At 32.8% G+C, this 23,439-nt stretch overlaps 2 protein-coding genes across 3 annotated transcripts; both read right to left on the bottom strand.

The window, feature by feature from the left end:
* Window positions 1–5,547: 5,547 nt before the first annotated feature.
* LOC114400824 (cytochrome c1-2, heme protein, mitochondrial-like) lies at window positions 5,548–13,879 on the bottom strand. The gene is made up of 8 exons (XM_028363466.1): window positions 13,767–13,879; window positions 12,499–12,566; window positions 7,918–8,132; window positions 7,061–7,340; window positions 6,907–6,978; window positions 6,287–6,403; window positions 6,114–6,179; window positions 5,548–6,032 (listed from the first exon to the last, which is right to left on the bottom strand). The coding sequence occupies exons 2-8, from the start codon at window positions 12,553–12,555 to the stop codon at window positions 5,916–5,918; spliced, it is 924 nt and encodes a 307-aa protein (XP_028219267.1). The 5' UTR covers window positions 12,556–12,566; window positions 13,767–13,879; the 3' UTR covers window positions 5,548–5,915.
* A 2,383-nt stretch (window positions 13,880–16,262) lies between these two features.
* On the bottom strand, window positions 16,263–21,708 carry LOC114400310 (ribulose-1,5 bisphosphate carboxylase/oxygenase large subunit N-methyltransferase, chloroplastic-like). Of its 2 annotated transcripts, none has more exons than XM_028362715.1 (13): window positions 21,125–21,708; window positions 20,778–20,853; window positions 20,008–20,213; window positions 19,777–19,863; window positions 19,600–19,692; window positions 18,511–18,665; window positions 18,310–18,394; window positions 18,140–18,226; window positions 17,900–18,019; window positions 17,509–17,610; window positions 17,255–17,425; window positions 17,046–17,154; window positions 16,263–16,612 (listed from the first exon to the last, which is right to left on the bottom strand). In XM_028362715.1, exons 1-11 carry the CDS (start codon window positions 21,452–21,454, stop codon window positions 17,258–17,260), a joined length of 1,509 nt encoding a protein of 502 aa, XP_028218516.1. In that variant the 5' UTR covers window positions 21,455–21,708; the 3' UTR covers window positions 16,263–16,612; window positions 17,046–17,154; window positions 17,255–17,257. The 2 variants fall into 2 exon arrangements, with proteins under 2 accessions (XP_028218516.1, XP_028218515.1); XM_028362714.1 differs by having other exon boundaries at window positions 17,102–17,154; window positions 21,125–21,499.
* Window positions 21,709–23,439: the final 1,731 nt, after the last annotated feature.

Here is a 23,439-nt window from a genome sequence, read left to right as displayed (position 1 = left end):
ACAAAGGATTTCAACTCTAGATGATTCCTTATTTTTAGTTACTATTGTGTTTTTGGTAAAACTACTACAAAATGAAGATATAAGGAATAAAAACATGCTTATTTTTGTCTTCATATTTTTTAAATCATCGATTTTAGTCTTTCTATTTTTTAATTGAGATATTTCATCACTTACTTTTAAAAATGATTTCAATAATACATAGGATTTCAACTCTTCAAAAAATGATAAAAAAAAATTAACAACAACATATGCAAAATAATATTATTTTCAGTTTAAACAAAACATAAATATAGATAATTAAAAAAATAAAAAGAAATAAAAGAAATAAAAAATTAAAAAACATAAAAAAAAACTGTTTTCATAATTAGGTTTTAAAAAAATAAAGGCACGTTTAGAAATCGGTTAGGAAAAAAAAGAAGGTGAGAAATCAGTTTGGGGGGGAACCAATTTCTCACCATGAACATGCTAGATCAAATCTTAATGCACTTTTTTTTTGTTTTGGTTTGATAATTTTGCAATGCCTAACATATTTAATAGATGAGACATTTGTATTGAATGTTATAGACTAAGGCATGTGTGTGATATAGTCTAAGTTTTTTCATGCTTAGTGATGAATCAAATATGAAGTGAACGAAGTATTCTTATTCTCTAAGTTTCTTAAGAACTTACTTCTACTTAAAATTTGGCTAGAAGCATCGAATTAAACAATTTCCTAACTTGTTAATCAAATGCCCAAGCCAGTTTCAGAAGAAGGAAGGATATTTAGCTTAGGATAATCGATTACCCAGCTCCTGGAAACAAAGAGAAGTTCTCTGTGTGATTTTATAATCGATTACCACACATGATAATCCATTAGCCATATAGCACAAAAGGAACAAAATACTCATACTAAAATGAATTAATTGATTATCCTTTTGATAATCGATTAACCGGTTTCTAGAAATGCAGATTAAAGGGGATTTTGACGAATTTATCAATTACCTAGTTTTATAATCAATTATATTTGTTTTAACTGTAAAAATTTATAAATGTCTCTATGTGTTTTCTTTATGAGAGACTCTTCATACATTCAGTCTTGGAGAAAAATATTTCAAGAGAGTCTTCTAAAAGAATAGCATTGCATTTAGTCTAAAGATTGAAGTTGATCAAATAATAATTCATTCTACCATCATAAATTGATCATCTTGTGAAGAAAAATTGAAGATTAAAGATCTATACATTTTAGGCATATACAATCCCTTATCTTTCATTCTTTTAGATTGTCGCTCTTGGTTAGGGTTACTAGGAATGTTAAAGTTTTAATAGAGTTTCAAGTTTGAGTCTTTTCTTGTAAGGCTCAAGAGAAAGATTTGATTTCTATTAGGAAATTGTGTGTGTATAGTATCTGTACTTGTTTTCTCTTTATAGTGGAAGTTCTAAGGGGACTTAGAACAACTAGATGTAGGTCCGAATTGGTATAAATTCTTGTGTGATTCCCTTATTTTCTAAACTTTAAGTCTTGAATTTATCTTGATAGTAGAATTGATCTCAAGGGCCATCATAATAGATTTTGTCTTTTTTACACATGTTATAATCACTGAAGTTTCTGTTTTATAACGATCTTTTGAAGAAACTTTGATTGATTTAAAGGGGTATTTTTATTATGTGTTAAGAATGAATTGGTAAAGTATTTGAAAGAATCTATTCAATCTCCCCTTCTAAATTCCAGCTTGACCCAACAAAATAGTAATTTTATCATCCATGTAAATAACTTTTTGGATGTATTATTTGGATACATAATTATTTTATTTATATCATTTATGAAAAAAAAAACTCTTGGTTTTCCATCAAGATCCTTTCCTCTAGATCAACACATTTTTTTAGGAAGGTATACACTTGACAATAGCTATCGTCTTACATATGTGTATACAAATTGAGCTCACAGATTGCTCTCAAGCTTTACAAGAATGATCGAACAATAAAACAAAGCAAATAAATAAATAATACTTTCATTAAAGAAAACCACAATCATTGGAAAGTATTATCAAGTTAGAAGACCAATGCTTTTGCCACCATGTCAATTTTTTTAAAATCACTCTTCGTCACACATTTAATTGTAGCAATAGTGATGTGTTATATTTTTATTTGTTTTTTTATAGATGTCATCATGATAGCCTAATTTGAGCCCAATTGGCTATGATGGGCTAAACAGTCAAGGTCAAATAGGCTCAATTCTATTTAGGTAATGCTTTTTTATAGTCCAATCCTGCTTATTTTACAAGTTATCCGGGTCAAGCCATCGAACCAAACCCATTTTGACAACTCTAGGTGCAAGAAAATTTGATTTTGGTCCACTATAATAAAAGATGATGTTTTTTTTAAAAAAAAAATACATATATAAAAAATATTATCATTAGATTCATGTTAGAAGGAAAAATAAAGGCAAGATATTGGGTTTAGTTAAAATAGGGTTTTGGCCCATTAAACAAAAGTAGGTCTATATTTTTAAAAACATTATGAATAAAAAAATTGAATTTTGGGTCACTAGATTAATGACTTTCGGTCAAAATAGATATAACAAAGAGAAAGAAAATTTTGTTTTGACATATTAAAATTGTTTTTACCTAGTGGTGTAGCTCTGGCTTGGGGGTGAGGGGTGCCAATCTTGTTGGGATGTCCTCACCCGCTTTCCTTTGTGCCACCTCTTTTGCTTAAAAAAAAGAAGTGGAAAAAGATTTTTCCTTAGTGAAAGATTTAGATATTGGGTTTAGCCCAATAGGTTTCATAGAAAAAGAATAAACTTAGTTTTGACACTTGTTATTTACACTCAGTGTTTACTAAGTACATCCTCCTTCTTCTTTATATTTTAATTGTCAATTATATTCTTTATTTGTTAAATCACAGTTCCAAAAATTAATTTCTAGAACAACATATATCAATTTCAAAAAGTAATTTTTGAAACTATGTTAACAATATACACTTAATTTTGGAAATTACTTTATAGAACAACATATATCAATTTTTGAAAGTAGTTTCTAGAATTGAGTACTTTGTTAAAAGTATAGTTTCCAAATTACTTTCCAAGACAAATTGTGGAAACTACCGGAATTGATTTATGTTGTTCTAGAAAGTAATTTACCAAAAAACAAAAAATCAAAGTCATAAATTTGATGGTAAGCATGGTATTAAGAAAACAAGGTTTAAAGAATAATAAATATGAATGAAGTTGAAGGGTTAAAATTAGGGTTTAAATAGTAAAATAGAGTTAAAAATAAGATTTAAAAAGTAACAAACATGGTTGCAGCACACTTTGTATTGGACCAAGTGAACTCTGCAGTTGATGAGTGAAAGCATGGTTGAGTAATTGCAGTTGGCCAGATACTTGTTGTGTAATCGCTTGCTTTTGTTGTTCCAATTGAGCTTGAATTGATGAATCAATCATAGCTTAGACTTGATCAACTGTCAAAGCAGGAGCAGGAGGTCGAGGGCCATCTTGTTTATAATCATGAATAACAACTATAATTATCTAATATTTATCTAAGCCATTTATTATTTCACAAACAATATAGTTAGTCAAGCAGCAATAAAAACAAATAAAACAATCAATATGTGTATAAACATGCACACATACAACATAAACCCATGGACCCAAAAATTGGGATGTTACATGCAATGTCTTTAAAAGTTAAAACTGTTTTTTGAGGGAAAAAGTTAAATCTATTTTTTTAAAATATCAAAATCAATTATTTATCTAAGATATATAATTAGTTTTAGTTATTTAGCAAAAAAAAATGTTATAGCCGATTATGTAACCAATTTGGGATATATAGCTGGTTTTTTAAAATTAAAACCAATTCTAACAAACCAAAGCCAATTATGAAAAACCGATTATGGTTTGGTTATTATTTACTTATCATATTTACTTGTACATGCAAAAAATTTAGTAAACCAATGTGTGTATGTGCCAGGAAGACTCATTACTGGTAATGCCCTTATAGCCTTCGAGAGCTTCCATTATATGGAACACAAAGCAACAAGGTAAGAATGGGTATATGGCCTTAAAGTTAGATGTTTCGAAGGCATATGATATGGTGGAGTGGATCTTTGTGGAGAGTATCTTACTTGACATGGGTGTCCCCTTGAAGTGGCGATTTGATTGAGATGTGTCACAACGGTTTCTTTCTCTGTTTTAACAAATGGATCATCCATGAGAGAATTCAGGCCTTTCAGAGGATTGAGACAAAGAAATTCCATCTCCCCATACTTGTTCATTTTATGTGTTGAAGCATTCTCAACCCTCATATCAAAGTCTGTGGAAAATTAATGCAATGCATGGTATTAAGGTATGCGAAAGCCACTTCCATTTCCCACTTATTGTTTGTAGATGACAGTATTATTTTTGCTAAAGCAACAAAAGAAGAAGCTTAACAAATGTTTCCTTTAGCCAAAATGTGTCGAGTACTAGAATACATGAGCTAGAAATGTTGGGTGTAAAGGCTCTGAAGCAACATGGGAAGTATTTGGGCCTTCTATCTCCCTATTCCTCTAAGAAACAATCAAGCAAGGGATTGCCTCATTTGGAAATTTACTGGTGATGGCAACTATTCCGTAAAATCCGGATATTTTCAAGCTCTTGGCACTAATTCATTTTCTCTAGTTTCTTGTAGTTCTTTCTCTGGTGACATCTGGAAGAAGCTCCGGAGAATCGCAACTTTACCAAAATGTGCAAATTTGGCCTGCAGAGCTTGCCACAATGTTCTACCTGTCATGTCTAAACTTGGTTAAGAGAGGTATGAATGTGGATTCTGTTTGTCCTATATGTGGTCTGTCTGATGAAATTGTTATTCATGCTTTACTGTTATGTGAAGAATCTAAAGACAATCTAGTTTGCCTGGACAATTTTTGAACTGGTTTGAATCATGCTTACAGATAGGGGATTTGGAATTTATTGGCAGAATGTGAGCTTTCTGTGGACTATCTGGTTCTGTCTAAATCAATGGATTAAAGAAAATTCCCTCATTGGATGATTTTAGACAAAGCAAATGCTCTTAAATTGGAAGAATTTCAATTGAAACAATCCCATCCAGCCTTCAATATTCGATGATTAAAACCAGCTGTTGGTGTTGTCAAGGTCAATTTTGATGCCTCCGCTTAAGAATGTGGGATCGGGTTTTGGTGTGATTTATAGAGACCAAGATGGAGTAGTTTTTACAGCTGCTTCTCTGTTTAGTCCTTAACTGATAGGAAACAGATAGCAGCATTGGCACTCAGGTGGTCCAAGCAGACTGCACTGGTACTATTAGATTATATATTTATAAATGTCTAAATCATCTATAAAATTTGATGTACACAATTATCAAGATAATATCATGTAATCACGAAGACTCCAAACATCTTCTGTTTTATAATATACCTTTGAATATCTTGCATTCTTATTAAAGTTGGCATCTACGAGTGTTTGTTAGAAATCAGAAAACGAGTAGAACGACTATAACCAAAAAACATAAACCACCTTACTAAATAAAGGTATCCTTAAGATATTGAGCCACGAGTATCATAACAAAGCAATGATGTAAAAATGAACCTTGTTTCGAATTTCCAAAAGGAACCTTTAGGCCTAGTCTCTTTTTATTATAAGGTAACCAAAATAAACCCCAATCACAGGTCAATTACCGAACAATCTAGATTGAGGGGAAAAAAATAAGAGTACGAGGATCCTGGAGAATGTAACAATACATAGGTCTGAGAAGGAAGAAAAAGTGTAACTATATCTCACATAAACGGAGCAGCTTTATTTCTATCTCAAACAAAAATAGAACATGCTTCAGTTACTCCATCAACAAAATTGACATGATGAGACAACCTTAGCATCTGACAAAATTATTGCCAACAATAATATTTCCTGATGTGAAAAATGAAATGAAACCGGAAGGCAGCTAGTTGACAACATCAAGAACCAGCTTGCGAGACTTTAGAACGGACCACCGAAGGCGACGGTAATAGGCAGCTTGAAGTAATGCCAGTGATAGAACAAATATCCATTTGAATCCCATCTGCATATGGTAGCAATGTCCTTAGAAAATAAAGAATTTCTTTATTGATCTGGTGGAAAAAGGATAATAAAGGAAACAAACCAGTTTTCTCTCTTCCATCTCAGGTTCCGCAGCCCAAGTCAGGAATGATACAATATCTTTACCCATCTGTAGCAAAAAGTAACCAAAAATATATTTTGCATAATTTTTCCGAAGTTCATAGATAATCAATGTCATGAGATTTACTGAAACCACTCCTCAACAAATAAAGGTACCTGAGATTCTGTAGCAGGGGTACCATCTTCATATTCAACAGCGCCATCATTAAGCATTTTAGGCATAGCAATAGCCCCACCAGGAAAATAAGGATTATAGTGCAGTCCTTCTCTAATCTACATTTTTTTAAAAAAAAAACAATCGAAATTTTCACTTTAAGTGCAATATATTTAGATTTGTTGAGAATTAGAAAGTTGAGAAAGTATAATTAAGTTCATCACCCTTTGTTAATATCTATATAGAAGCATGACTGATAACTGGAGTCACATATAGGAACAAAGAAACAATGATGTTAAAAAACTAAGGAACTCTGTTTCACCTAGGAATGACCTTACATCAAATTTAGTACGAAAATTATGTGCCAAAAATTCATGCATTGTTAAGGCTCTTAACAATCCCCAACCCACCATATTTGAGATATTATTATTTGACCATTATTGACTGTGTTTGTACAAATTTCAAAGCCACACAACAGATTTTACAAAATGGCTTGTTTTGGTTCTAAACCATCACCCATCACGTAGTCTAGCAATTTTCCATATAAGACAACTTTAGTAGAATGTGCAAAAGTTACAGCAATAAGCATAATTATTTAAAATGTTAATAGAGCAAAATTTACCGAAACACCAGCAGGAGGGTCACGATAACCGGTTAGAAGGGAAAACACATAGTTCTGACCATTGTGGCGAGCCTGAAATATTAAGGGTAAAATTATTTCCGATATAAAAGCAATAGAAAATCTAAAAACATTACTAGCAGACTACAGTCATTACTTTGGTAACAAGACTTAGATCTGGAGGATAGGCTCCTCCATTAGCAAACCTAGCTGCTGCTTCATTTGCATATGGCTGGGGAAAGCGATCACTGAGTTTACCAGGGCGTGTAAACATCTCGCCCTCATCATTAGGGCCATCAACCACCTCAATCTCAGCTGCCATAGCCTTTACCTCTTCTTCAGTATAAGCAACACCAACCAAATCACGGTATGATATCAAAGACATAGAATGACAAGAAGCACAGACTTCTTGATAAACTTGATGACCACGACGAATCCTGCTCATTCAAAATCAGTTAACTGTAAGACCTCAATTAGTATAAATAGTTATATAGCATTCATGTAAAAAACAAAATTAATTTGACCATATGACGGTGGCATAGAGCAGAATGCAGGTTCACAATATTATAAATCCAGGCCCAGAAAATTTCCCTAAAAGAAAAAGGAAGGGATACTTTATTACAGAATTTGGAATTGCAACTATTTCTTTTAGAAAATTACATTCTAACAATCATTGTATGATATTTTTTAGATAAAATAATTCATGATAAATATTATTAATATACACAGACAAGATTTATTTTATAGCATGTGAGATCACGTGTAAAAGACATGAAATGCCAAGGCGAGAGGAAGATTGAATGACTGATCCAAGGGTCAGAAAAATGAAAATAAGGACAATATGACAAAAGAAAAGGAAAATAAGCAAGTACCTATAATTAATAACTACTTGTAATTCACCTTAAAAATTCAACAGGGACTAGTTTGACAAAACATGGTTGCTAACTTCACAAATCATATTGTTGAGCAAGAAAATAGAAAGGAAAATGTAGAGAAATTTCAGGTCAAACTCACGAAGCATGATCATATGAACTAAGGATGCCCTTGTGAGGCCATGGATAGCTTGGACAAGCCAGGCCATGCTCAGCTTCATCAGCAAATGCTGTTGTTGCAAAACCTAAAAACCCTGACACACCAGCTCCAACAAAAGCAAGCACTCTTAAGGAGTTGCTGCCAGTAGAGTCAGAACCATCTTTCTTTGTGATAATGGATGACTTAAAAGAAGAATTCTGCAACAAGTATAAAGTAGCTATTAGTAAACAACACAATTGTACCATGGAAGGCACAATGCTATGAAGTCGAAAAAATTATGTGATGCACAACATAAAAACACAAACTCAGATGCAGACACCAGACACATCATGCACATTATGTGTGTGTGTGTTTGTGAGTGTGTGTGAAAGAGAGAGAGTGAGAGAGGGGGGGCGGAGAGAGAGAGAGAGAAACTCAAATGAAATGAAATATAAGCAACATAACAAAAGATCTAGAGATTTAAATTCATAATCGATATTTGTATAATCTTGCATATGAATTGATTATTACTTATTTGGACCCAAGTCCACAGCAGTCCTATTAAGAGGGAGGAATTATAGCTAGGACATGGACAAGTCCATCCAAAGTACTTCTAAGATAAGTATTCTTTATATCATAAAATATAATTGATGAGAACTAACATAATTGGATGTCATATTGCATGCAATTGGGATTTAATTCAGATTGACCGATAGTGCCAATGTCATGTGATGCCACCTGAACAGTTAAGAGTTTCCTGTAAATGAAAAATCTTAATTGCTACAATAAATGCACTTTTCTTGTTTAGTGTTTACCAATAGTGTAAAAACTTTTGCATTAACATATGGATGAAGTATAAACTCATAATATGCCTTTCAAAATAAATAAATAAATAAAACTTCGTACCCCATTGCCCGGAGGCTCTTCGCTATGCGAAGGTATGGGGGAGGGATGTTGTACGCAGCCTTACCCTTGCATATGCAAAGAGACTATTTCCGGATTCGAACCCATGACCAACAAGTCACCAAGGCACAACTTTACCGCTGCACCAGGGCTCGCCCTCCAAAATAAATAAATAAATAAACTCGTAATATAATTTTGAATTCAGTAGTTGTTTAACAGTGAGTTGGAAACAATTTAAATTCAAGAGTCTTTAAAGCTTAAGGTATAAAATATTAAGCAAAATGAAATTGCAAAAGTATGATATGCTTGTAAAAAAGCTACACCAAGACAAACTGGTGACAATGGTTAAGACATGCAATGCAACACTAATGCTAGGGAGATTTCTAAAAGTAGAAAAAAAACACCAGTCTAAATTTCAGAAACATCAGTTTTAGTGCAATCTCATTCTTGACCCATGACATTAAAAATTGGATGAAGGTATATATTAGACACTATCAGCATAACATAATAATTCTCTTTTGCAAGGACCTGGCATTAGGCAATCAGCTATGCAAGGTTTGGAAGGACAAGAAGCACAGCAAAGGCAAAAAGTAGGTCAAGTGAATCTCATTAAAAAAGAAGAGAAGGCATAAAAAGCTTTGGTAAAATTATGCAAGATACCATGAAAAAATGGATGACTTATTTCGACAAGCTGCTCAATGAAGGGCATGCAACAATAACATATAGAGAGTTTAATCACTATTCACTAAAGAACATAGTCAAAATTATACATTTTACATAGAATTCAAGAATTTCAGGAAAAGAAAGGGCTAGAGAAAGATAGACAATGGTAAAACAACCAGATAATATTCTTATTCAAACTTGAAGTTTTTAAGGGGGGAGGGTATAACATGGCTTACTAACTTGTTCAATGAGACAATGAGATCAAGAATTGCTAGATTAGCCGAACAGGAACAATTTGATACCTCATACCCATTTATAAGAATAAAAGGGGATGTACAAAATTGTGCAAACTACACAAGTCAACCTCACAATAAGACTACGGTAAAGAACAAAGTTTTAAATTGCAATTGCAGTCATGATCACAATGTAGAGTTACGAATCAGGGGGTGACATGGTTCAGAGGTTGTGGTGACCATCGCAACTGAGATGTTTTGATGTTAAATCTTTGGTGGAGAATATTAAAAAAACTAATGTACCCAACACCAGAAGGATACTCGCTATGAGAAGGTATGAGCGGGGATTATTGTACTCAGTCTTAACCTTTCATATGCAAAGAGACTGTTTTTACTTTCAAACCCATGACCAACCGGTTATCAAGGCACAACTTTACCGCTGCCCAAGGCTCGTCCTCCCTTGGTAGAGAATGAGAGTAAATTAGGCCAACAGAGTGTACTAGAGAGCCAACTTTATTTTTATGCCAAGGAGATCAATCAAGGAGGTTATATATCAGTCTTCAAAAAAGAGAAAAAGGAGGCTATATATCTATTGATTTCATTGAAGATTCAAAAGGAAACAAAGGGATTTTCACATATTCTTTTTTAGAGGACAAAAGGAAATATAGACTAATGTTAAATTCAAATAAACTCACAAGTTAAGAAGTGACTCAGTGATTCAAGTAAAAAAAAAATGTTATATATGCCCCCAATTGACCCAAAACAACGTTGATTTGAGTGCTCATTTACTACACATTACATGCAATATTGTAGCTAAAGAAAATGTCAAGCATTAAATTTGGAGAGCTCAATCACACGAATTGATCAAAAGTCTCATCCACATCTGTTTTCTGCAAATCATTCAAAGCTCAGACACTGCATGGAGTTTAGTTTCCATCAAGTCCAGCATTGTGAACCCAGCATATCAAGACATAAACCCATTGTCTTTTATGCTGCGAAGATGTCTGTAAACCCAACATTCATCATTAAGGAGTGACAACATTTGGAAAATAGAGGGTTTTGGTTTTGCACAACATGATGGAGAGAAATCAAAGTTAAGTTCTGTTTCAAACTCGAGTTCTGTTCTTGTTCTGTTATTTCAATCCACTGCACGGCTGTTCCTCTGTTCTTTTCATTTGTTATTAAAACATAAAAGGAGTACATACTGCATACATAAACTGAGTAAGATATTGGAGGTGAGAGGATATGGACTAAGGTATTGTGCTTTGACAAGGGATATTTTTTGGATGAGCATCATTATTTCCTTCTAGGGAGCATTCTATGTTGCAAAACATAATACAACTATAGTTGATGGAGTTTTGATAAACATTATGGATAACTGTTTTACCTTATTTTTATGTGGTAAACACTTACCATTTATAAGTCACATTACAAATATTCTGTGGGATTATAACTCTCGAGTTAGAAAACCTTGTTAGTGAATATGAGAATGCTCAGGAAGATGACAGAAGATAGAAGAAAATGTAGGATTTGAAACAATATAACTAATTAAAAGATCATGTAACACTTATTGAGGAGATGACAAAAACTCACATAAGGTGGTTTGGTCACAAGACCAATGGAGGCTTTTTAAGAAAAATGGAACATAGTCAGATTATTTAAAATAAAAAAGACTTTACTACAAATGAAAAAAACTAGCATACCCTGGCTCCTCACTTTGCAAAAGTATGGGGAAGGATCACTGTACGCAGCCTTCCTCTTGCATATGCAAAGAGGCAATTTCCAGATTCAAAGCCAGTGACCATCGGGTCACAGGGAAACTTTACTGTTGCATTAGGGCTCAACCTCACTTTACTACAAATGAATTAACATTAAATTAGGTTTTGATAGAACCTAACGACCCATGCAGCCAACCAAACCCACCTACTGGTTGGCTTAATCATTGGTGATGCTGCATATCATCAGTTAGCACATTGCAAGAGTTTTTTTTCTTTTCGTTTTAAAATTTATCTTTGTCCATCTTCAAATGCTCATTTAAGACTTAGAAAGATCTGCAAGTTTGTCAACTACAAACATTTTAGCTTCAACTAAAGATTGGCATGTTCGATGTAATAAATATGGTGCAGTCCATTCTATCTATGACTTAAACAAAATTGATAAATCTTTTACACATTAGCAGCAACGATATGATGATCTAGATAAAAAAAAAAAAGAGATTAACAGAATCGCCACATTAATCTAACATCAAACAATATTGCTCAAATAAAGAATTATAAGTAAAGATAAATGATCAGCTCTAACATAGAAAAACTAATGTTCCCTATGATGCTTCATATTCATATAACAATTTCTTTTTTCTTTTCCCAACCACCAACTTTCTGTCTAATGGTCTCCATTTAAGTCTGTTGCTGCAGGGACCAGAAAAGTAACTATTCCAAAGATTGGCATGTTCGAATTCTTTGTATTCAACTATGCATAATCAAGCTATGCTGCAATCTATTCAGTTACTCTAAAAAGAAATTGATAAATCTTTTGCAAATTAGCAGCAATTATATGATGATGTAGATAATTTTTCTCAATAGTATTGTCACATTAATCTAACAACTAACATCTTCCAGAAATACTAGTGCTCCCTATGCCTCAAATTTGTAGAACAATTTTTTCTTTTCTCAACCCCCAACTTTTGGTCTAAGGGTCTCCAATTTAAGTCTCATGCAACAAGGATCAGAAAAGTAAATATTCCAAAACAAATAAACTTGCCATGAAGAGAGGGGCTAAAGCTTACAGGAGAATGAGATTGGAGTTTCCTCCTAAATAACTGCCGAATAACACCTCCAGCCATCTCAGTTCACACTGCAATCATTCATATAAAATAAATTACAGAAAAGTAAATAAATACCTCCAACCAAGTATCATAGATAATATTCTACAAATAAGCACAACAACAATGAGAAAGACAGCATCACCAAATAAGTGTGAATAGAGATAAGTAAAAGTTACCAACTGTTTCTACAATGAAGAAACATGAAAACTGAACCCAAAAATGAAAATTGCCAAAAAAAAAATGCTAGCAAGTTTTATATTTTAGAATTTAGATTATGGTAAGATGATTTATCAAGAAAATCACTTTTTCCCCTGTTTGAATAAACTTCTTCATAAGCACTTATAGGAGTTAAAAAAAATAATAAGGTAAATGAATTAAGTTTCTCCCATAAGTCAAAATCAAATTATGCATATCAACTTTTGGAGTAGTTAGATAAGAGAGCTTCTATAAAAGTTGAAGTACAGTCACACAAGTTGATTTTAATTCATGATAGAAACATAGTTCATTTTAACTTCTTATTTTCTTCTCCTAATAGTATTTATGGAGAAGTTTATCCAAACAAGGCTTTACACAATCTATAAATAGCCAGAGTCTAATTCTTGATGTAACCTAATACTTGATGTAACACATTGACAACAAGAACTTGGAACCAATAGACAAAAGCACAAGTATGCAAACAAAGTCAGAGAGAATAATCTTAAAACACACAATAAGTTCAATGGTTTTGTGTACATAACTTCTTAGTGCTGATTTTAAACAATTAAATGTGGAAAGCTTTTTATTGGGAGAGAACACATTTATTACATCCAAAATACAAAAAAAAATGTAATAAATTGTGTATTTGCAGGCATTTTCAGCAACAACTACCACACACTCAAATTAAAAAAAGAAAAAAAGAGTGACAAACAGAAAATGCAGCAACATCAAAAGCCCACATCGCCAACACATTCAAATGAAATCTCAATAGGGCAGATAAATTTTTCTACAGCAAGATAAAATAAAGAACCTCAGTTGAATCCAGAAAATGAAGCTTCGTGCGCCCAAATGGGAAGAAACAGAGAGAAAATAGATGCGAAATTGGTACACGTGCAAATAGGTACACAGAGATGAATATTGAAGATTGAAAACCCCGTAATTAAGAAGCGAGTCACAGATCCGTGTCGCAGTAATAGTTTAACATTGAAAAAATAACAACAACAAAAAAATGAAAAGGGGAAAAAGGAACTTACGAAATGAGGGTCGATCCCACTGAGGATCTAATGAAGAATAAGGAGAAAGTGAAGAAAAGAGACAGAGAAGCTGCAGAAACAAGAGGAAGATTTGGGACACAACATAAACGCTTCTATTGTTGCAGCCACGAGAATCGCTCTGGGCTCTTGGGCCTTCTTAGGGCCTTTTCTTCCTGCACCGTGTAGATTTCTTCTACACCCAACAATTTTTATTAAATTTCCAACACTACCCCTGTTAAGTTCTTCTTCTTTGTGTGTTGGTTTTATTTTTTCTTCATTCACCAAGATGAGCTTTCTCTTTCTGGCCGAGGTCCTGGTTGTTGTGGGTGGTTTGATCGAGGTGGCGGTGGTCATTGGCAGCACGTGGTTATCATCATGGTGGGTGTCCCGGTACAACGATGGAGGTAAGTTTTTTTGTGTGTTGCGAGTTAATTTGTTTGGTAATAAACATATGGATTCACAATCCGTATGAATCTTATAGATTGACAATCTGTATAAAACTTACGGATTAACATTCTGTATGCTTCGTAAGGATTGTTAATCCATATAATTTATACGGATTGGCAATTTGTATAACCTAATAATAATTTAAAAAATTATTTTAGTGTTTTTTTTTATAAATTTAGTTATGTTTTTTATAATATTTTTAATTACTCATTTGCTCCTTATAATTTCATAATTTTAGTTCTTTTTAGCTTAAAATTGGTTTTTCTAGTCCTTATAATTTTCATTTTAATTATTTTTAGTTTTTATAATTTGAAAGTGGTCTTTTTAATTCTATAGTTTATATTTTGATTCTTTTTTAGTTCTTACCATCAAAATATGATTGATATTATGAATTACAATTAACCGCAAAAATATTGGTAAGTAATTCATAAGTAATTTATCGCAAGATAATTTATAATAAAAAAAGAGTTGATAATTTTTAACTAATTTGTAGCATATATATTTATTTTTTTTAGCAAGTACTAAAAGGTAATAAAAAAAGAGTTGATATTTTTTTGTAGCAAGGACCAGATGAGTAATTAAACCTTTATAATATTTGTGCAAATATTATTACATTAACTACTTTATGCAAGTAAAATAATAATAACATTATGTCGTATATTAGTTTATGCAAGTCTAAATTTTAATATATATGCTTATCAATTTCAATGTATTGTATTATTAAATGTAGTAAAAATAATAATAAAATTGTGTGATAATATATATTAAAAAATATATTTATTTAAATTGCGACATACTTATGTAGTCTAGAAGACATAAAAAAATTAACATGGAAGTTTTTTAAAATAAATAAATTTATTTATAAGTAATTAGAATTATGTATGGTGTCGTTAGTTTGTCATTGAATTTTTTTAAATGTTTTGTTAAGATGGACGAAGATCAGTAGATATATAACATCATAATGTCTAAAAAAGTTAATATGAATGAAGAAAACAGAGAGGAACTTGATGTGTTTGAAAATATTGATTGTTTTGATGTCTTTAATATTTTTCAGGTATTTATATGATTTTGTATTTTGTTAAAGTAAATGAATGTCCCTTGAAGACTAAACATGAATTATCCCTTTTGTAAGTATTTTTTACCCGTGTTTTGTATTGGGCTCGTGTATGATATTATTTTTGTGACAATGATTATGAGGTCAGACACAGATACTCAAAATAGAGAAAGAACCTCATGTTTTAATTAGTTGTGAAAGGAGTAAAAAATATAAGACATATAAGAAAGATTTAATACACATTAGAAAATATGAATGTCCATTTAAATGACCATATACTTGTTTAGCTGGAAGGGATTTTAGTTTTTTTCAACATCCTCTGTCATTCTAAATCTGCAATAATGTTTGATTCCTCTTTTTAGGCTTCCCACCATAGAACTTTTTCCTAATTAGTTAATATGAAAATTCTATTTTTGGATCTTTATTCTTTGAAAACATTTTTTTCTAATTTACCTACTGCTTGATCATTAATGTGGAAATTAGATGTCATTTACTGAAAAATACTGAACCAAAAATTTATATATAAAAAAAAGAGATTTAAACGAATTTTTTGGTCTCATTTTTTATTTGTTTTTATAAAGCCAAAACTTTGATTCAAACCACAATAACTTATACAAAAAAGATACTAAAGGAAAATAGATAAAATAATTTATTATAGCAAATACTAAAATAAATACTATTACTTCATTCTTCGTTACAAAAATAAACAAAAATAAATACTCCTATAACTTTGGTGAAGTCAGCAAAAAAAAGAAAAAAACTTGTGACACTCAACAGTTTTCCAATACTCTTTAAAGTAAACTATCAGATGGGTTGACGAAACAAATTTAAAAAGAAACGGATCAATATACTTCATTCTTCGTTACAAAAATAAACAAAAATAAATACTCCTATAACTTTTGTGAAGTCAGCAAAAAATAGAAAAAAACTTGTGACACTCAACATTTTTCCAATACTCTTTAAAGTAAACTATCAGATGGGTTGACGAAATAAAATTAAAAAAAAAACGGATCAATATAATTCATGGAACTATATATGCACAATTGAATTAGGATTTGGGATTCAGGTTTCCATTTACAAAGTTGAGTATCATTCCAACACTCAAATTTCGAATCGTCGGTACAATTACAGTAAGACACAAAAATTTGCTCAAATGATGGTTCCTTTCCTCCTAAGTCCTACCTAGGGAATGAAGCGACACGCCTACCTGAAGGGGGCATGCAGAAAACACTCGGATTGAGATTTTATCTTCAGGGGGAAAGGCAGACCCATAACCTTTTAAATCCGGAACTCTTGCATCATTGTTCAATGAGCCGTGATTCAACTATATGCATTTGTAATTGACCTACGAAATCCGTCATAGTATTCAGAAATTACTTTATTCTATGCATCATGGTTTTTCAAAATCAAACTTCATGCACTGTTCTTTCTTTCAGATACAGGGAATTGTCACTCTCCTATTATAATGCATAAGCATCTACTAAAGCAGTTAGAAATGTGAGAAAAGAACAATCATGAAACACTAACTACCAATCAACACAGCACAAGCATTTTATTTTATTTTAAAACATGGATAATGCAAGATTATCTCTTTCCTAACTTTATTTTTTTTATTTCAAAGAAATTATTGTCTTACAACTCAGCTGACATTTAATGGTTTGCTAACAAAGGGTGTTTTTCACACAGTGAGAAGTTTAAAGAATTGAGTATCTTTATCCAATCCTAAAGTCCTACATTCACATATAAACCAAAGCTGAAGAGGATAAACCACAAATTACCTTAATTCAGGGGATTTCTAATTGGATGCATATCAAGAATATATAATTTGACTGACCTGGTTCATCAAATCCATATTTGTACAGTTCAGACTACATACATTTCCAGTTCCTACAAAGTAGAGGGACAAAAATTAAGGAACTTCACTGCAGAAATTTCCAATTCATTAAAAACACGGTGATGCTGTTTAAAAGCAGAGAGAGGGTTGAACCTTTCATTTCAATAAAGGTGCATAGGGAGCGGGGCATGGAGATATAGTGTGGTCTGGAAGCTGGTTAATGAAGTCGGTGGTTGCCTGCAAACAGGCATGGAGCATTTTCTTTTCCAGCCTAACATATTGGGTAGCAACTCGCTTCTTTGGATTCAGATTATCATCTGTCAGCTACAGAAATGCATAAACTATCAATGAAAAGTTGACAAGTCATACATTACATTGAATCAACTTCTAATTCAAGCAAACAGTACCATAGATTCATCTTCAGCCAATGTTGTAGGGTAGCCAGCCAGCCGTGCCTTGAAATAATCAGCCAACTGATCCAACGCAGCCCGTTCCATACAAGGGCTTACCTATAATGTATGAATGGAATCGACTTTTCAAATCGAAAGATATACTCTCCATTTAATTATATAAGAATATTTCTTTTTATAAAAGGGGAATAAAATCTTGTTTTAATTTATCATAGTACTTCCAAGATCATACCCTCAATTCATGAAATCAATATATGAAAGAGGTAAATGGATAGGACATCAGGAGAACTTATTTTACTTGTATCCAGTACAGATGCTGGATGTGACCACAGCAGTCTTATAATTCTTCAAATTCAAATAATGAAGGCACTGGATGAAACAAACTTACAGGACAAACTGGACCTTGAGAGGAGATGACAGATTCCATCTCAGAAGGATCTGAAACATAGCCCAAACGCATATAACGAAGCATATCTAAGACAGCTTCCCTTTCCTTCCCAGCATATACCTGCACAAAGGTTGAATTAAGGAATTAATGAGAAAATTCACTAAATAACCTTCAACAACAGTAGGTTCAGTGCTTATTAAAAAAAATAAAAATAAACAGCAGTAGGTTCAGTATTGATACATGAAAAACTTGAACTGATAACTTTCCATTTCTTTGAGCCACCATTCTTTTATCTTGATATTGTGGATCTTCAGTATTTAAAGCTGCCTGGGACAGTTGTATCATCGAGGTTAAATTTGAATTTAAACAACAAAATACTGAATAAAACAAAGTAAATGTCCAACATTTACCTCAACTATAAGACGATCATTGGAATTATTTTCATCAACAAAACCATAGTTTATAAGCAACTTTGAGTTAGGTTGAGGGCCACACCTGACAATGACCAACTGTAAATCTTATAATGAAGCTCGTAATAAAGAAACAAAGTCATTGCCAAACCATGTCTTTTTTTCCAAATTACATGCAATCAAATGAAGTACGTATCATACCACACAACAATTGGGTCCCCGGCTTTATACGGGCGATCAACTGCAAGCTCAACAGCGCCATCAACAGCAGTTAACATTGCCTTGCAGTTGCTTTGGTAGGACAGTAAAGGAGGTCCCAGGGGAACTAAAGCAAATCTCCGAGCTAAACTAACTTTCTGATTTCAAAAAGGACAAGCAGTCAATTTGCACACCTTGCAGAAAGAGAGGGGAAGTAATACATGCATTTATAAGGCAAACAGTAGATATCCAGACAGAAGAAGAGCAATGCACGCTCCCATACAAAATGAAAGAAGCAGAACACTAAATCAATCAATCAGAAGTCTAGAATGTAATACTCCCTCCGTCCCAAAATGTAAGACTCTTTTAACTAATTTACACATTAAGAAAGTTAGTTGATTTAGTTAGTGGCATTAAATTTGTTAACAATTTGTATTATTTTTTCAAAATTACCCTTAAAATTACTAGGACTCATCATCTCACTATTTTCACCTAATTAATTAATGTGTGTTAATCATTCTCTCCGATCCTCATAAGAGAGAATGACTTTATCTTATCAATACTCAAGACAATTTTAAAAGATTCTTATGAAAGGGACAAGCAAGTTACAAAAAGTCTATTACATATAGGGACAAAGGTAGTGTTAAAGATAAATCATGAAATGTAATGGCAACTATCGAACGAGTGCAAGGAAATTACTACATAATGCAAAAGTGAAAAATAAGATCAATAATAGTATACATGCATGCTGAAACTCATACACACTCAGTAGTAACAGTAGAAAAGTTTTCTATCTAAATTTATAAATTATCACCACTTCATCTGACAAATCCAACAATCAATAAAAATTAAAATATATCTACAAATTAGATCAATAAGTAAAGCTCTTTGGCCTGATATTTAATAGTATCAAGCAAGATTACAACATTTCAAATTAAGGTAATTCAATTTCATGGACAAATGTAGCAACCTCATTAGAGTTGAACCAAAATAGACTTACAAGATTGGTCAGCCACTATTTAGTTCAGAGTTTTTTTTATTGCATACTTAACTAACTGTATAGTTCTGTATCGGATAACAAGGAAACTTTACCTGTAAATGCACCACACAAGACTGAATAGCAGCAAAGGCTTGTTTGAAAATCTCAAATGAAAAGGCCTCGGTAGGAATGTCATATGGATATTGCTGCATTATATTTATGCAAATAATGTAAGCACTAAATCTCAAAATGTACATAACTACTGAACTTGTTCGGGGAAATTTTATTACCTGAAATAGAGAACCTGCCATAAACCAGACTGTGTCAAGTTCATTATACTCTTTTCTTATTGCTTCTTCCCTTTGAATAACTTCATCCTAAGTAACGGACATCAGAATTTAGTCAGGTTATATTTGGAAAATATCAAGCATTAGACCAACACCAACCTAATATTTCTGTTCATCAGTACAATGGATATAGTATAATAGTATTCGTCATTAATCAGGAGAGAAGGGGAATACCTTAATTGGACTTCCTGACAGGTAATCCAGCTCAGATTTTAACCATAGAAGAGGTGATTCCACTGACAGTTGGCCCCTACCTCGTTGGCGATCAAGCTCCCTGATGTACGGATACCAGAAAGATTTCTTCCCCTGCTTTTTCTCATACATCAGATACAATGCCAAGCACGCCAATTCGGACAATTTATTTGTAGTCAATAGCTCAGCTGAAATAAGGATAACGAACAAAGTATAAATTAAAATTTCAACGCTTCAATACACCTACAATCCATAATACAGCTAGCTTTTATTACACAGCACAGTGACACATAAATCAATTGCTACAAACAAGTGGGGAAAAGGACACAAACCACCCTTTCCATTGTCCATCAAATGAAAGAATTCAAGATTAGGTGTTTGCGGTATTCACTTCCATGACTAATATACATGTTTTGTTGCACTTTCAAGCTATTTTAATCAAAGGAGAAAAAAAATATTAAATGTATTTTCACTTTCAAGCTATTTCAATTTCCATCACTTATTAGCAAATTAAAAAGGATGAGCAAATGCTTTAGGCTCCCACCAAGTAGTCCCAAGACAAGCCTTTAAAAAAAAAAAAAAAAAGTAGTCCCAAGACAACAACCTTACTATCACGTCACGGTTCACCCTCACTTGTTTGCAAATTAGTTAAAAAATGTTAAAATATATGCAATAACTTGCATTCAATTGTAACGGAAAGAAGCATAAGAAGACAATTCAAGACCAAAGAATAAAAATCATTTCACAATTACCAACAGTCTCGTTTCCCAGGACCCTCTCCAGCGTAACCACCAAGGAATTAGGAACGGAGAATGCAACATCGCCAACCTGCAAGTAAAACATCACAAAACCCCATCAAAGATACAAGTACAAAATACACCAACATTCATGTAGTTTCTTCGAAATTCACACGATAATCCTGGATTTTCTATTCCTAATAAATAACCCCCTGATTCCCCTTAATTGTTTGAAAATAGAAATGCATTACACTAACACCTGTTCTTGGTGATGTGAATTTACAAAAGCACTACATGCTCTCAATGTAAATTTGCTCAAGAAACAGTCACAGACAATAACAATAATAAAAATAAGAATGAACCTGAAGATCTTGACTTGCTGCGACGTAATGTATAGGTTTATGAGAATCATTGGGGCAAGGTTTATCCTTCAGCACAACCTTGCAGGGAGGGAGGCCGTGTTTGTGCATCCAAGACTTCAAGTCCTCCTCGTGCTTCTCGCCGGCCCCAGCGACGACGGCGGCACCGCCGGCGACCAAGGTGTCGGGATTGGAGGCGGAACAGAAGCTGCTCCTCCTCCTGCTCCGGCGGTTCTTGACGGCGAAAAACGTGGACAGCGCCGGCGAAGGGGAGCAGCGAATCGGAGGGGAGAAGAAGCACGTGTCGGAAACGAAGAGACGAGAGAGTTCCATAGGGCTAGTTAGGGTTTCGCGAAATTGGGAAATTTTGCGAAAGAGGGTTTCAATTTTCAGTTACGGTGCAACAAGCTATAATAAGAAGAAAGAAGTGTGTTGTTGAGGTTTGGTTAAAGAGATATTTTTGGTTTGGGGGTTTTGGAGTGTTGTAGTGAAACGAATGAGTATGGTTCTGAGTTCTGTCAGTACTGTGTGGGAAGGATAAGAGAGTGAAAAGGAAATAAAATTTGGGTTGGAGGGAAACAAAAATCTTGGGGGGTTGTTTTGGCTAATTTTGCACCATTTGGTTAATGGTTAATGCTGTTGTCCAAAGTTTCTTTTTATAAAAGGTTAAAATGTAATTTTTAATTTTTAATTTTTGTCAATTGACCTTTTTATTTTAAAATTCAATCATTTAATTTTGTTTGATGGCACCACCGTAGGTCATCTTGGTCCTATCGACTATAGAGGTCTTTTTAGGATTACTTAAAGTGTGTTTGATTTGTATTTTTATTTTCTGTTTTCATTTTCTGAAAACTGTTTTTATTTTCAAAAGATTAGAATTCTGAAAACATATTTGATTTGACTTTTTGTTTTCTGTTTTTAAGAAATAAAAACACTGAAAATTTATGATATGTTAACTTCTTATTTTTTGTATTTTTAGATTTGTTTAAAATTACATTTTTTGTCATTACATTTTCATTTTATCCAAAATGAGGTTTCTGATTTGAACTGAAAACATTGAAAACGAAATTTTATTGTTTTCATTTGCTGGTTGTTTCTTGTTTTCAGTTTCATTGAAAATGTTTTTAAAAATTCAACCAAACACATTTTCCTCACCATTTTCTATTTTTACTGAAAATGAAAACAGAAAATAGTCAAACCAAACACCCCTTTAGGGAGAGCTATTGGGAGTTTTTATAACAATATTGACTCCTCTAGAGCCTTGGTTTTTGAGCTTTGGGGAGCAATCTTTTGCATTGAGCTGGCTTGGTAGAAGGGTTGGCATTCTTTTTGGGTGAGTGTGACTCTTCTCTAGTGGTGCAGGCCTTTTCAAAGCACTCTCTTGTCCCTTGGAGTCTTAGAAATGGTTGGCTCAACTGTTTGAATTTAGTTTCTAAGATGAACTTTCGTGTTTTTCATATTTGTAGAGAAGGGAATTCTTGTGTAAATAAGTTAGCTAACCATGGTTTTTCTGTTCCTTCCTTTACCTGGTGGGAATCAGTCCCTAATTCCTGTAAAGCTTACTACAAGAAGAATAATAGGTTAGGCTTACCTAACTATAGATTTTGTTGACCTACTCTACCGCGGATTTTGGTATTGTCTCCCCATGTTTTTATCTTTCTATCTTTTTCTAATAATATTTTGGCTTGGTGAGGGTGGTGGGGAAGGGAGTGCCAACAGTGTCAAAGTGAACTAGAACCCCGTGAGTCAACTTGACTCACCACAAGTTTGAATTAAGCCAGACTAAAAAATGAAAAATTTCACAATATTTTTAGAAATTCAACCCGGCTTACTTAATTTGCGGGTTAGACGGGTCTGAGTCGGGTTGACCCACCTAACTCACTTAGAAATATAATATTAATTATATCATTTAATTTACTAACTAGTAACTACTGAAAATAAAATTGACTCACCCAATCCCATTATTTTGTTATTTAAGACTTTGGTGTTTTAAGACTTTTCAATTATATTTTATGCATTTGAGAATTGAGACATTTGAATGATTATTTTCATGATTATATTGGATGTTTGAATGATTATTTAATACATTTGCCTATGATTTGTATTTTATTTGAACAATTGGAATGCCTTTGATTGAAAAAAATGTCACTTAAAAAAATAAAGAAAAACATTTTTAATTTTTTTAAATTTTACTATTCATATTTTTTTTACTAAAAAGAATTTGATGAGTCAACCCACCTAACCCACCAGTGATAGGCTGGGCCGGGTTAGTATTTTCATGGTTCATTTAAAAGTGAATCGGGCTGGTTTAGCCGATT

This window comes from Glycine soja, chromosome 19 (genome assembly GCF_004193775.1).
Source record: "Glycine soja cultivar W05 chromosome 19, ASM419377v2, whole genome shotgun sequence".
Taxonomy (NCBI): Eukaryota; Viridiplantae; Streptophyta; class Magnoliopsida; order Fabales; family Fabaceae; genus Glycine; species Glycine soja.
Note: the sequence above shows the minus strand (reverse complement) of the source record. Positions and strands in the feature narration are given on the sequence as shown.